Raw genomic sequence first — 12,844 nt, 5'->3', positions numbered from 1 at the left:
CTTCTCGCAACGAGGGAACCGCCAGAAGGCCCTTGGAGCTGGACCTCACAGTGTCCGGTCAGAACGATGGGGGTGGAGACGCTCCTTCAAGTATACTGGACCGAGGCCATTCAGGGCTTTAAAGGTCAGCACCAACACTTTGAACTGTGCAGTGGAGAGATAAAGCAAACACAGCTCTATGGGTGGAGACAGCATGCCACCAATTTACACCTGCAATATGCAGACGTACAAAAGACAACAGAAGACAAAAAGAATCGACCTGGTTTGTCCCTGCTTGTGCAGAGGGCAGGCAGGTTGCCTGGCTGCAGGCATAGTGAGCAACAACATAGAGATGAGGTAGCCCAGAGACACCCCCCCCCCCAAAGTAGGATACCAATAAAAGGACCTGCTTCCTAACACAGTCTTGCATTTTCTGAGGACCCTCTCTCACCATTGCTTAATGAAAACCATTTCTTAAATGCTTTGAACATCCATTTTTACTGCATAGTGAATGAAGGGTGGCTATGGATTACGGCAGGCATCCCCAAACCTCGGACCTCCAGATGTTTTAGACTACAATTCCCATCTTCCCCGACCACTGGTCCTGTTAGCTAGGGATCATGGGAGTTGTAGGCCAATACATCTGGAGGGCCGCAGTTTGGGGATGCCTGGATTACGGAGTGAAATAATGACTTTGCCCCATTTTTTCCAGTGCATATTTGTCTGTGATGCTATTATTCTAATCCATGTCAGTAATTCATGAGATTACTCCACATTAGCCCAAGAAGAAAAAGAAAGCTGTTAAGTGTCCTCATGAGGTAAACGATGCAAGGCTCTCTTGGATAGCACCATACATTAGCAAATATTTTCCACATTTCTCACTTCACACCCACACCCCCACACCCCCCCCTCTGAGAGGGCTATCCAAACAGTTGCTCCCTCATGTAAAGGGGTGGAGATAGAGCCCTGTGGTTCAGAAACTTTTTAGCCTCAAGGAATCTCTTCCATGTTCATTTATCTGCTCAGGAATCTGGGAATGTCCTAAGGCACAGAGTTCACAAAAGATGCTACAAGAACACACTGCAGAATGCAACCCCAATGGCTGTAGGGAGCAATCAGAATTCCAGGGGAGCAGGGGTTTCATTATTAATGCTCTCGCTGAGAAACCTCTGAACAACTTCAGAGGATGCAAAGGTTTCCATGGAACCATGTTAGAAAGTGCATGGATCATGCAACCAGACAGTGACATAAGAACAGGTCTAGGGACTGAAGTGGTGGGAGTTTGATAGGGCTATTCCATGTTATAGTGATAAGTGTGGCATAAATCCTATGGCTCCAGCATAGCAATGCTCTCTGCCTGCTCCTGGACACTGATGAGAGATTTCAGAGGAAAACTAAAAGGAACACGACACCCACAGGTAAGAAGAGGCTAAGAGAAAAAGAATTATCTGCAGAGTAGGCAAACACTTCGGTATTAAAAGGGATGCCTTAAACACCCGCCAATTAGCAAAAGGGAATTGAAGTTATACAAGGATGAGCAAAGTGTGTCTCCGGAACAGCACAGGGTCCAGGATGCTCGGGCGGCCGGGGGGGGGGGGGAGATGTGAGGTTGACGTGGTGATTGTGCCTGCTGTTCTATGCCAGGAAGACTAAGCAGAAGCTTCTGTTTCCTTCCCTCTCTTGTCCTTCTCCACTGGGCTGCATAGCAGGGAGGATATCGCCAGATCCCAGGTGCCTTCCTCCTCGCTCACCCTCTGCGCTCTCTTTCTCAATGGGTCGTTTCGGGGGGGGGGGGGACACACAGAGAGCCCCATCTTCCTCAACCTGCCAACCAAAGGCAACCAACTGCTCTGAGTAAAAGCAGACTCTGCTCCTCCTCCTTGCTGCTCCCTTGCCTTGAAAAATGCAGGCAGGTATAGAGAGAGCAGCAGCCAAAACTGGGAGCTGCAAGTGCTGCTGGATTGGGCCCCACTGCCCAGAGGTGGAGGGAAAGGAAACAGGGGCAGTGGCTTGCTGAAGCAGGCAGTGGCTGAAAGGTGTGTGCCTGTGGGGTTAGCCAGATTGCCCCCCCCCCAAGGCGCAGGCCCAGGGGGGCTAGTAATTGCACCTCTCCACATGGATACATCTGTCATATATGCTTCAGTTGATATTCCTGAATTGCAGGGGGTTGGACTAGATGACCCTCGGGTCCCTTCCAACTCTACCATTCCATGATTCCTTGCCAAGGGCCCGAGGGAGCCGAGCGATGCCTCTGCCAGTTGGTGTGGACCCCAAGGGTCCGACTCGGTATGGGCAGCTTCCTCTGTTCCACGTGCCCCGCCCCGCCGAGGTCCATATTCTCCAAGCCGTCTGGGAAGCAGTCTCCTCGCCTGCCTCGGGTGGGAGGAGGAGGAGGCCGCGTTTCCCGCCGCGGCCAGGCGGGCGAGAGAGGCGGGGCCCCCGACGGGTCTCCTCCTGCGCGGCAGCTCGCCAAGAGCCAGCGCCGGGGGGCCTGGCCAGCCGCCCGGCACAGCTGACCCCTGGACGGCGGCCCCGCCAGCAGGACCGGGCGGGGATGAGAGTGCAGGATGGAAGCTCGAGGGCTCCGGGGGGCGCCGAGCTCCGAAGCAGAAAGGGAGAGAGAGGGAGCGCCGTCGGAAGCGGACGGGGATACTCCGATTGGGACCCCCGTGAATCGGAGTGCTTAAGGAAAAGTGGGAAAGAGGAGGGGGGGGTTGCCGGGGAGGGGGGGACATGTGTCCCAGAGAAGGAAAGGGCCGGGACAGCGCGAGGAGTGGCATTCACTTCGGAAGGGGCTCCTCCTCCTCCGTCGGGGCCGCAGGGGAGCCCGTGGGACGTGGGCGAAGAAGGCGGCTCACCTCGAACATGAGCGCGACGAGGACGCAGAGCACCAGGCAGAAGCCCACGTCGGCGTGGTTGTGGATGAGGAACTCCTGGCTGAAGAGCGGGTGGCTTTTGGCCCGCCTGCGGAACGCCATGGCCGGCGCGGAACCCGCCAGCAGCGCGGCCCCCGCCGCCCCTTCAGCCTCCGCCCGGCCGCCACGCCAACTTCTCCTTCTCCTCCTCCTCCTTCCGCGGCCCCTCGGACAACTTGGCGGGCGGGCGGGCCAGGCACAGGCCGGCCCCCCAGCGCAGGCGCGCCTCTCGCTGCTGCCGGCCTGCCGGGCTCCTCCGCCCCGCCCGCCCGCCTGCCTTAGCCCGGCCTCGGCCTGGACGGGCGTCCGCCGGGGGCGGGCCGGGAGGCGGCCCGAGTGCTGCTGCTGCTGCTGCGCCGCGCAGACCCCGCCGCGTCCCGGAGGCCGCTCTGCCTTCGCCCGGCGGCCTGGCGTCGTGGCATCATCCCGCGGATCCCAATTCCGGCCACGTTGGCTTCGGGGCGCGCGCGCGAGACACCCGCGGACTTTGCGCCCAAGGCAAGCGCCTTCGGGCTTTTTCGCTTTTTTAGTCCTTTCTGCAGGAAAGAAAATAAAAAAAATTCCTTCAGTAGCACCTTAAAGACCAACTAAGTTTTTATTTTGGTATGAGCTTTCGTGTGCATGCACACTTCGTCAGATACACTTCGTCAGATATTTTATTTTGTTTCGACTCAGTAACTAGAACTTCTGCAGGAAAGAGAGAGAAAAAGAAAGAAGGAAAGAAAGAAAGAGAAGCTCCTGGACTGAGCTGGCCTTTGTCTTGTCTGCCGGGACGCCGTGGCTCTCAATTGTGTTTTTGTGTGTGCCCGCGTGTGGTGTACACACACACACACACACACACACACACACACACAGGTAGATCCCACCTTGCTCTCTGCAGAGCTTACTCCAAGGTGCACAGGATTGCACATACCTAATGGGTGGGCATTGTCGAGAGACTTTTAAGAAATACTGTATTAAATTTCAGCACAATTGGCTGTGGCAGTCTGTGATGCATAAAAAGGTAAAGGGGCCCCTGACCATCAGGTCCAGTCGTGTCCGACTCTGGGGTTGCGGCGCTCATCTCGCTCTATAGGCCGAGGGAGCTGGCGTTTGTCCGCAGACAGCTTCCGGGTCATGTGGCCAGCATGACAAAGCTGCTTCTCGCGAACCAGAGCAGCGCACGGAAACGCCGTTTACCTTCCCGCCGGAGCGGTCCCTATTTATCTACTTGCGCTTTTGATGTGCTTTCGAACTGCTAGGTGGGCAGGAGCTGGGACCGAGCAACAGGAGCTCACCCCGTCACAGGGATTCGAACCGCCGACCTTCTGATCAGCAAGCCCTAGACTCTGTGGTTTAACCCACAGTGCCACCTGGGTCCCTAGTTTGTAAAAGGTAAAGGTAAAGGGGCCCCTGACCATCAGGTCCAGTCGTGTCCGACTCTGGGGTTGCAGCGCTCATCTTGCTCTATAGGCCGAGGGAGCCGGTGTTTGTCCGCAGACAGCTTCCGGGTCATGTGGCCAGCATGACAAAGCTGCTTCTGGCGAACCAGAGCAGCGCACAGAAACGCCGTTTACCTTCCCGCCGAAGCAGTTCCTATTTATCTATAGTACTTGCACTTTGATGTGCTTTTGAACTGCTAGGTGGGCAGGAGCTGGGACCGAGCAACCAGGGATTCGAACCGCCGACCTTCTGATCAGCAAGCCCACAGCGCCACCTGGGTCCCACAGCGCCACCTGGGTCCCAGTCTGTGATGCATATAGGTACACAAACAGTAGTGTCTTGTTTTTTAGAAACAACTAGCTGCTTGTGGCACAAGCTAGCGTTAAAAATGTGTAGCCTGTCACCAGTTGTGTTTTTTTTACATACTTAAACCTTCTCAAGAGTTGATGAACTTGAGCTCTTGGTACAGCAAACTAAATATGACATAATAGGCACCACTGAAACCTGGTGGGATGAGTCTCATGATTGGAATGTAGTAATAGAGGGATACAATCTATTTCAGAGAAATAGACCAAACAGGAAAGGAGGAGGAGCGTTATATGTCAGGGATGTGTATACCTGTGAAGAGATCCAGGATTTAAAACTTCAAAGCCAAATTGAGAGTATCTGGGTCAAAAGTAAGGGAGAGAAAAATAACAGTGATCTCAAGCCAAACTGGATATGCAGCCCCTGTGGATCCTGCCGCCTGAGGCATTTGTCTTACCTTGCCTCGTGGGTGGACCGGCTCTGTATAGGGTGAAGCCCAGTAAGTTAAGCAATTGTACAGGCCAGGGGAAAGCAACGAAATTAACAATGCACCCATCCCAGCTCCTAAAGTCTCCCACCCTGAACTTGGAATAGCTAAGCTGTCAGATTTCTGAAAATAAATTCTGGACCACCACTCTGTATCATGCAACTAATCAGGGCCGTCTTAAGCATATCAGGTGACGTGGCGCCATGGTGCGAAGATCGCTCCAGCGCCCCCCCCCCGCCCCGTTTCCCACCACGGCTGTTTGGCGGGCGCAGCGCCGCTGCCACGGGCACAGCCGCGCGGCGCCCCCCTGGCCGCCTGGCGCCCTGCGCCACCCAGCCTTGCCTTAGAGCCAGCCCTGCAACTAATCTACTGAGATATGTTTTGCTTTCAACAAAGATAATTTTACAATTCAGCGAAGGGCTGGTGTTCTGTCAATTCCTTTAAGAAAGAAAAACTCTCCCCCTTGGGGGAAGTGTATGAGTGTTTGAAGTCTCTGCAGGCTAAGAAATTCAGTGAAGATGAATTTATGTGGAGTAGTCATCTGGGCTGAGTTACAGTCAGGATTCCTGAGCTATTACGTATCAGCCTAGCCCTGCTTGGAACTGGGGAAGTGTACCGTAAGTTATAAAACATACTTATATACGTGCATAGGAGCCAACTCCTAGGGACTGAGGTCCCTTTGCCTGCCCTCAATAAAATATTTGAGGGGGCCACCCGCCTCCCAAAGTTGATGGTGTACATGCACCATGTCTTGTATTTGGTTACGAGGGGCAGGACTTACCTGCCCCCTATTTTATTCAAGTTGGCAGCCCTCTATACATGATACTGAAGTTAGTTTACTAGTTCCCAGATCCTTATTTGCTCTAAAGTTTGAAACACCTTAAAGAAGTTCATGTATCCATCAACTCCAAAATAAACTCATAATAAACACTGGGGTATGACATATCACATAGCTATTCCCTTGAAGCCCAACAATTATCATGCTTGTGAAACCCACAAATCCCCTTATATGCAGTCATAGCAAGGCAGTGTACCATAGAAACAGGAAAAATGAGTTTTAAACGCCTACAATCAAAACCAGTTGTTACATTTGAAACTAAAAGGTAAAGGTAAAGGGGCCCCTGACCATTAGGTCCAGTCGTGACCGACTCTGGGGTTGCGCGCTCATCTCGCATTATTGGCCGAGGGAGCCGGCGTACAGCTTCCAGGTCATGTGGCCAGCATGACAAAGCCGCTTCTGGCAAACCAGAGCAGCACATGGAAACGCCATTTACCTTCCCGCTGTAGTGGTTCCTATTTATCTACTTGCATTCTGACGTGCTTTCGAACTGCTCGGTTGGCAGGAGCTGGGATTCGAACCGCCGACCTTCTGATCAGCAAGCCCTAGGCTCAGTGGTTGAACCACAGCACCAACTAAAACTATACAAAATAGACACTCAGGGTGAACTCCCACCCAGTTATCCTGCTTAGAAAGCCTGCCGGAACAAGAATGTCTTCAGCTGTTTCTGGAAAGTGCAAGAAAAGTGTGAAATGGCAGAAAGTGTGAAATGGGCAGATCCCCAGAATTGATTAATGCATCTTTACCTCCCCCTTCATTTCATATACTTCTACTGTGGTAGCAACTGTTTAAGCAAGGCTGGAAACTTGCCCTTTCCTACTTCTTTCATATGGAAAAGCCTGGTTGGTGATGATCCTGCGCCAGCCTTTGTATTGCTGGTCCCTCCAGTGGCTACCAGATGAATCGAGTGAATGAAATGGAACACAACCCAGCCAGACAGTGGGATTTTTAAAGCCTGACCTTCTGCCTGACTATCATCCAAGTGCAGGAAAAGTACAATCCGAAAGAGGAGACAGAAGGAGCTATTTCTTTTATTCATCTTAAAGAATTTTTAAACCGCTTAGCATTTTAAGCATCTCTAAGCAGTCTTGTGATCACCGATGAGAAGGCTTGATCTCATATATACTTTAATCCAGTTTTTGTTATCTTAACCTAGTATTGAAGCAAGTTTATTTGGATCCATTCTAGTCTGGCTTCAGGCCCAGTCACGGCACTGAAACGACCTTGGTCACCCTTGTTGGTGACATTTATCAGGAGTAAAGGTAAAGGGACCCCTGACCATTAGGTGCAGTCGTGACCGTCTCTGGGGTTGCGCGCTCATCTCGCATTATTGGCCGAGGGAGCCGGCGTATAGCTTCCAGGTCATGTGGCCAGCATGACAAAGCTGCTTCTGGCAAACCAGAGCAGCACATGGAAATGCCGTTTACCTTCCCGCTGTAGCGGTTCCTATTTATCTACTTGCATTTTGACGTGCTTTCGAACTGCTAGGTTGGCAGGAGCTGGGACCGAGCAATGGGAGCTCACCCCATCACAGGGATTCGAACCGCCGACCTTCTGATCAGCAAGCCCTAGGCTCAGTGGTTTAACCACAGCGCCACCTGTGCTCAAAGTGCTCACATTCTTGTTTAAAACCCTAAATGACTCAGGCCCCGAGCCTTTGAGAGGCTGACTCCTTCCCTTCAGACCCTCTTGGGTGCCAAGATTGGTGGTTCGTCCACCCTCAGAGGCTCAGGGTGGGTGGTGGGCCAGGAGAGGCCATTCTCTGGGGCAGACACTTCCCACAGTGTTGGGTTTAATTTTACAAAAGGAGAATTAAGGTCAGACGTCTACGGGAAATTAATAGCTACTTTCTGACCAATGACAACCAGGAGTGATGATTTGGGGTTCTTTCAAAGCTGCCCTTAGAGGACATAATATTAAAGAGGCATTATATCTAAAGAGCCAGAAAATTCATGCAAGTTAGCTTTGTTCAAATTAATTATTTCCTTGGAAAGATAGCACAAATTCATGGAGAGCACATTGCGAATTACAAGCTTTGAACACTGATTACATCTCTGTTGCCATGGCCCAAATTTGGTAATAAGAGTTCTAGATTCTTGGTGTGAGCGCTACACATAAAGGGAAAGAACACAACCACATATGCAGAGTTCTAACTTCTAACTCAGCTTCTACAAACAAAATATTTACATGCTTTGATAGTGACTTCTATAATACTGACTACCCTTCAACTGAGAATGATACTCGGCTACTTTAGTAAAGAAAAAGTGTTTTATATGCGTGGCAACAGATGGCGCGGTGGAGTCCTGTCTTTCACCAATGTGATTTTCACAACACATTTTCCTGAAACACTTTTTTGATGTGTATAGATCCAGCCCTGGTTAAACAGAGTAAAACTTAAACCCTTGAGTCAACAGCACAGAGAATTCATGGAAGAACCCATCTCAGAACAGGAGATCTGTGATGTCATCAAAAAGCTGAGAAGGGGGAAAGTGACAGGCCTGGGTGGATTTTAACTCCAAGTTTGTTTTAAATCCTATACCAGCATATTATGTAATGATACACTCAATGGTTGGACTACATCTCGGTCCTGAAAAGAAACCAGGCTTTTTATAATAGTGAAGCCAGGTAAAGACCAGAAGATGCTGGGATCTTAACCATCCCAACTCATTAATCAACCAGGGCTGGATCTAGACACATCAAAAAAGTGTTTCAGAAGAACATGTCAACCTCATAGTCCACAGTGGTGTCCAAACTTTTTTTCCAAAGAGGGCCAGATTTGATGAAGTGAGGGGGTGTGAGGGCCAACCAAAGTTGTTGAGCTTTTTTTAGGATTGAAGTTGTTGAGGGTTTTTCAGGATTTTACCGCAGGAAATAAACTGCCACAGGGGCCGGATTAAACCGACCGGTGGGCCAGATTTTGGATTTTGGACATGCCATAGTGGAAAATCACATTCACATTGGTGACAGATTGAGCTCCACAGCGCCATCTGGTGTCACAGTGTTATAAAGCATATAAAATGCTTTTTCTTTCCTAATGAAGCTGAATCCCAGGACATTAAGATTGTGTGTGTAATGGATGTATTAGATATGGAGAGTTTGTTTAAAGTTGTTTATTTGTGTAATGTATGTATGTTTGTGTAAGGTTTGTTGTAAATATGTGTGTTCTTTATTTTAAACAATAAAAACTTATATATATATATAAAATAAGATTGTGTGTAAGCTTTCTCGGCAGCATGCCTCAATTTTTTGTTGGTGCATACTGGTCAAAAAAGGCTTTGTTCCAAAGCAGTAAATTTCAAACATCATTTGCAGGATTCTAAACTTGATCTATAAAGCCAATTCCCAACTACTGAAGAAAGAGGAGGTAAAACAAAATAGTTTGCAGTGCACCATGATCCTAAAAATGGTGAAGGTAAGACAACCAGATTTATTGCAGCGTCTAGCAGAACAATGCTGTGCACTCAATTTAAGCGTGGGGGTGGGGGGTGGGGCGTTACTTACATTGTTGCAATGACAATGCATCCTATTCTATAGCATCTCAACCAGCATATTCTGACTACAAACGTGCAACCCACAGTTGTCAATAGCAAATGTTTTAGGAGCACATAAAGCTGTGTTGAAGCTCTGTGGGTTTTGGCCCCATAATTCTAGCTTTTCTACAATAAAAGTAGTGTATAATAAATAGAAGCAGTCCGCAATGCAAATTTCAGTTCTGTAATATCAATCTCCATATGCAATGGTCTGCCATAGCAGACTTGTATAAGACTTCAGGGTTTTGAAAGACCGCTTTTGGCAATTTTGGAGAACTCATCAAGACAATCAAAAAACAAAAAACACACTGCACAAATACATATTGGTATATGTTCATAATAATGAACAGCATTTATTTATGACCATGTAAACCATTAGACTTTCTCCCCTGACCACTGAAGCATTTCCCCCAGAACCACAAGCCTTGTTTTGGGCTGCATATCTCCCTTTCTTTGCTGCCGTTTGCAGCAGGCGTCCTACTGTCTGTGTCTCCGAATATCTTCAGCATCATCAACACAGCAATTTCCCATTCCATTGTTGCATCGGCCAACATAGACTTCCACAGGATGGCAGAGAGTATGCCGGCAAACTCCCTTCAGTCTCCTACATCGCCCTGTGCCTTCATAGAGAAAATGAGACTTTTGTGAGTCTTATCAGTGCTGCTATTGACTCCTGTGCAGAAGACATTATACGAAGCTGGAGAAGACCAAAATAACACATGCACAAACTGGACTGCTATAAATCTTCTAATACAATAGACTGAGATCTTAGGGGAAGCACCAGCAGATCAATATCCTTGCCAATCGATTCTCCCTACACGCACTCTCAGCAATACTGGGGACATCTATAAGAAGGCTCTTTTGGAATGTTTGCACAGCTTACTATTGTGGATTCTGATTTTCCTCTGCTGTTTAGGTGCACAACAACACTGTTTATATCCTGGTACTATCCAGGAGGGACCTTCACACGATGTTGCACACGAACAAAGAACTGGTGAACAGATGAATATTCACCACTTCTTGTCTCCAGCATCACGCAATGACATCCATGTGTGCATAGGAGCCAACACTTAGGGGCCGATGGGACTCCGCCCCCCCTAAAATATTAGAGGGGGTCGGGTCCCCCAAAGCTGATCGGCATTGCCATTCAAATGGTGTGCGCGCACCGTGCCATGTGATTGATTATGCGAGGCAGGGCTTACCTGCCCCCCATATTTTATTCAAGTTGGCACCCCTCCATGTGTGGATAAATCCTCACCAATAAATCACCACAGGCAGGCTTTCTCGTGGAGGTGGCTCATTCAACATACCCATTCGAATGTTGCTGATTATTGCAGGGACTGGGAACATGTGGCCCTTCAGATGTGGGCTTCCCCAGCTCTGGAGTACTGAGAGAGCAGGGGATGCTCATTCATCCCATGCATTTGAGCCAGATTGAAACGTGGTGCTGTAGTTTGCTCTTGAGCCACTTCTTCTCGCCTTTTGTGCACGTCCTAAGAGCATAGCTGCCAAGTCTCCCGTATTCCCCGGGTAACCCCCGTTTTTCCAGCCGTTCCCAGCTGGAAAAGCAGATTTTTTTTCTTTTTTCCTGGTTTACTTACCGGCCGGGGGAGGCTTCTTCTGCACATGTCTGGAGTCTCTGGACATGTGCAGAAGCAATTTCTGGCGCGGCGGCCATTTTGGAACTGGACGGAGCATGCTCAGAAGCGACTTTCGATGCTGCTCTGCCCAGTTCCAAAATGGCCGCAGCGCGACTTCCGGTCTGCCGATCCCTTATTTTTTCGGCAGGAACTTGGCAGGTATGCCTAAGAGCGAGGGCATCGAGCAGCATAGGGGGCTTGCAGACAGGTGACTTGTGGAGGGTCAGTTCATGCATTTTTATCATCAGCACCAAAACGTCACACTCTACTCCTGCCCCTCCATCAGTTTAATGCTACTTTTTAAAAAATTAATAATAATACCCATTGCCAGTTCCCTGCTTCTAATAACTGAATGGCCCATCTGCAATGCTAAGCCCTCATTATAATTAACTTCTGACACATTGCTCTTGTTTCGTCATCTTCAGATAGCTAACAATACTCTAGGTGCTCTGCATTATGTAATATGGTTTACAGTCCTGCAGTCCTTTGCGCTCTTACCTGGGAGTAAGTCCCAATGGCTACAGGGGGACTTCTGAGTCACAAGCTGTACTGATGGCCACCAAATCAGATGGACGGCAAGGCTATCAATAGCCAACACTAGTCTATCTACTACTTCCAATATCAGAGGCAGTGTTTCTCTGAACACCAGTTGCTGGAAATTGTGTGTGTGTGTGTGTGTGTGTGTGTGTGTTGTGCTCATATCTTGCTTGTGAACTTCCCATTGAGGCATCTAATTGGCAACTTTGAGAACAGGATGCTGGGCTAGATGGGCTTTTGGTCTGATCCAGCACAGCTCTTCTCATGTTCTAAAATGTCAAACATTAAAAACTTCCCAATCCAGGGCACAATTTCCAGTCTTCAGGTGTCGTCGGAAAGTTGTGTGGTTGTTTATCCTTTTGAAATAATAATTTTAAAAAGAGCAGGGGACGAATAGGAGCCAGTCCTCATAAATAAATAAATATATTGTTTGCCACACCAAGAGAAGCAGGAGGAACCTGCTTGTCACTTGGGAGCTCCCTGCAATAGTTATGAATTAATTTGGTGACAATTACCCACATGACCCTGTCAGGCCATTTCCAGAGAGAAGGGTTATGAAAACACACATAATACGGAAGAGGGAAATGAGTTTTTCCTTGGGGGAAAACACCAGAGCAAATGGCAAATGTGTATAGTTCGCACCCTTTTGACACTTACCTGATTTGTCCAGGTAGGCAGGTTGGAACAGGAAAAAGATAAGCAGAAAAAACCAAAGAATCCTCATGCTGGCTGATGTACAGCTGGAACTCAAATTGCACTAGGAGGGAAAGTAGCACAGATACAATGAGACTGTGCTTCTTAAATATATCATATCTATGAAATCTATGAAATTAACAGGCACTTCATGCCACCCAAATAAGGGGCCATTCCTCCTGCAAGGTATGTTTGTGTTTTAGGTGTTTTTGTGTGTGTTTTTGTTTGTTTGTTTTGCTATCCTCCTATATTCACAAGAGAAACATAACACATTAGCTGGCAACTCATGTGTCTCAGCCACAGTAAAACAATGTATTTTTAAATATTTGGGCAGTCTGTAAACAATTTATTCATAGGTAAGCACTTCAAAATAGCATATATTTCATTGAGAGAGTTAACCACATGTCTGGGGTTGATGTATCTCCATTTAAAAAAGGATCCATTTTATTCTGGCTTCTGATGATTTAAAGGCTTTTGATGTCCCACCATTGATTTGG

General features: G+C 48.6%; 1 protein-coding gene and 1 long non-coding RNA gene across 3 annotated transcripts in view; both read right to left on the bottom strand.

The window, feature by feature from the left end:
- The window catches only part of TRAM2 (translocation associated membrane protein 2), a 47,603-nt gene extending 44,452 nt beyond the window's left edge, over positions 1-3,151 (bottom strand). Inside the window, exon 1 of one of the 2 annotated variants that reach the window (XM_035110404.2) lies at positions 2,838-3,151. In XM_035110404.2, the coding sequence (XP_034966295.1) occupies positions 2,838-2,957 (120 nt within the window). In that variant the 5' untranslated portion in view covers positions 2,958-3,151. The remainder of the gene's footprint in view (positions 1-2,837) is intronic. The other variant, XM_035110402.2, reaches the window with a different exon arrangement.
- A 9,241-nt stretch (positions 3,152-12,392) lies between these two features.
- LOC132591865 (uncharacterized) overlaps positions 12,393-12,844 on the bottom strand; it is a 40,120-nt gene continuing 39,668 nt past the window's right edge. The window contains exon 6 of the long non-coding RNA XR_009557267.1: positions 12,393-12,411. This is a non-coding gene — a long non-coding RNA (uncharacterized LOC132591865). The remainder of the gene's footprint in view (positions 12,412-12,844) is intronic.

The sequence above is a fragment of the Zootoca vivipara genome, chromosome 3 (assembly GCF_963506605.1).
Source record: "Zootoca vivipara chromosome 3, rZooViv1.1, whole genome shotgun sequence".
Lineage (NCBI taxonomy): Eukaryota > Metazoa > Chordata > Lepidosauria > Squamata > Lacertidae > Zootoca > Zootoca vivipara.
Note: the sequence above shows the minus strand (reverse complement) of the source record. Positions and strands in the feature narration are given on the sequence as shown.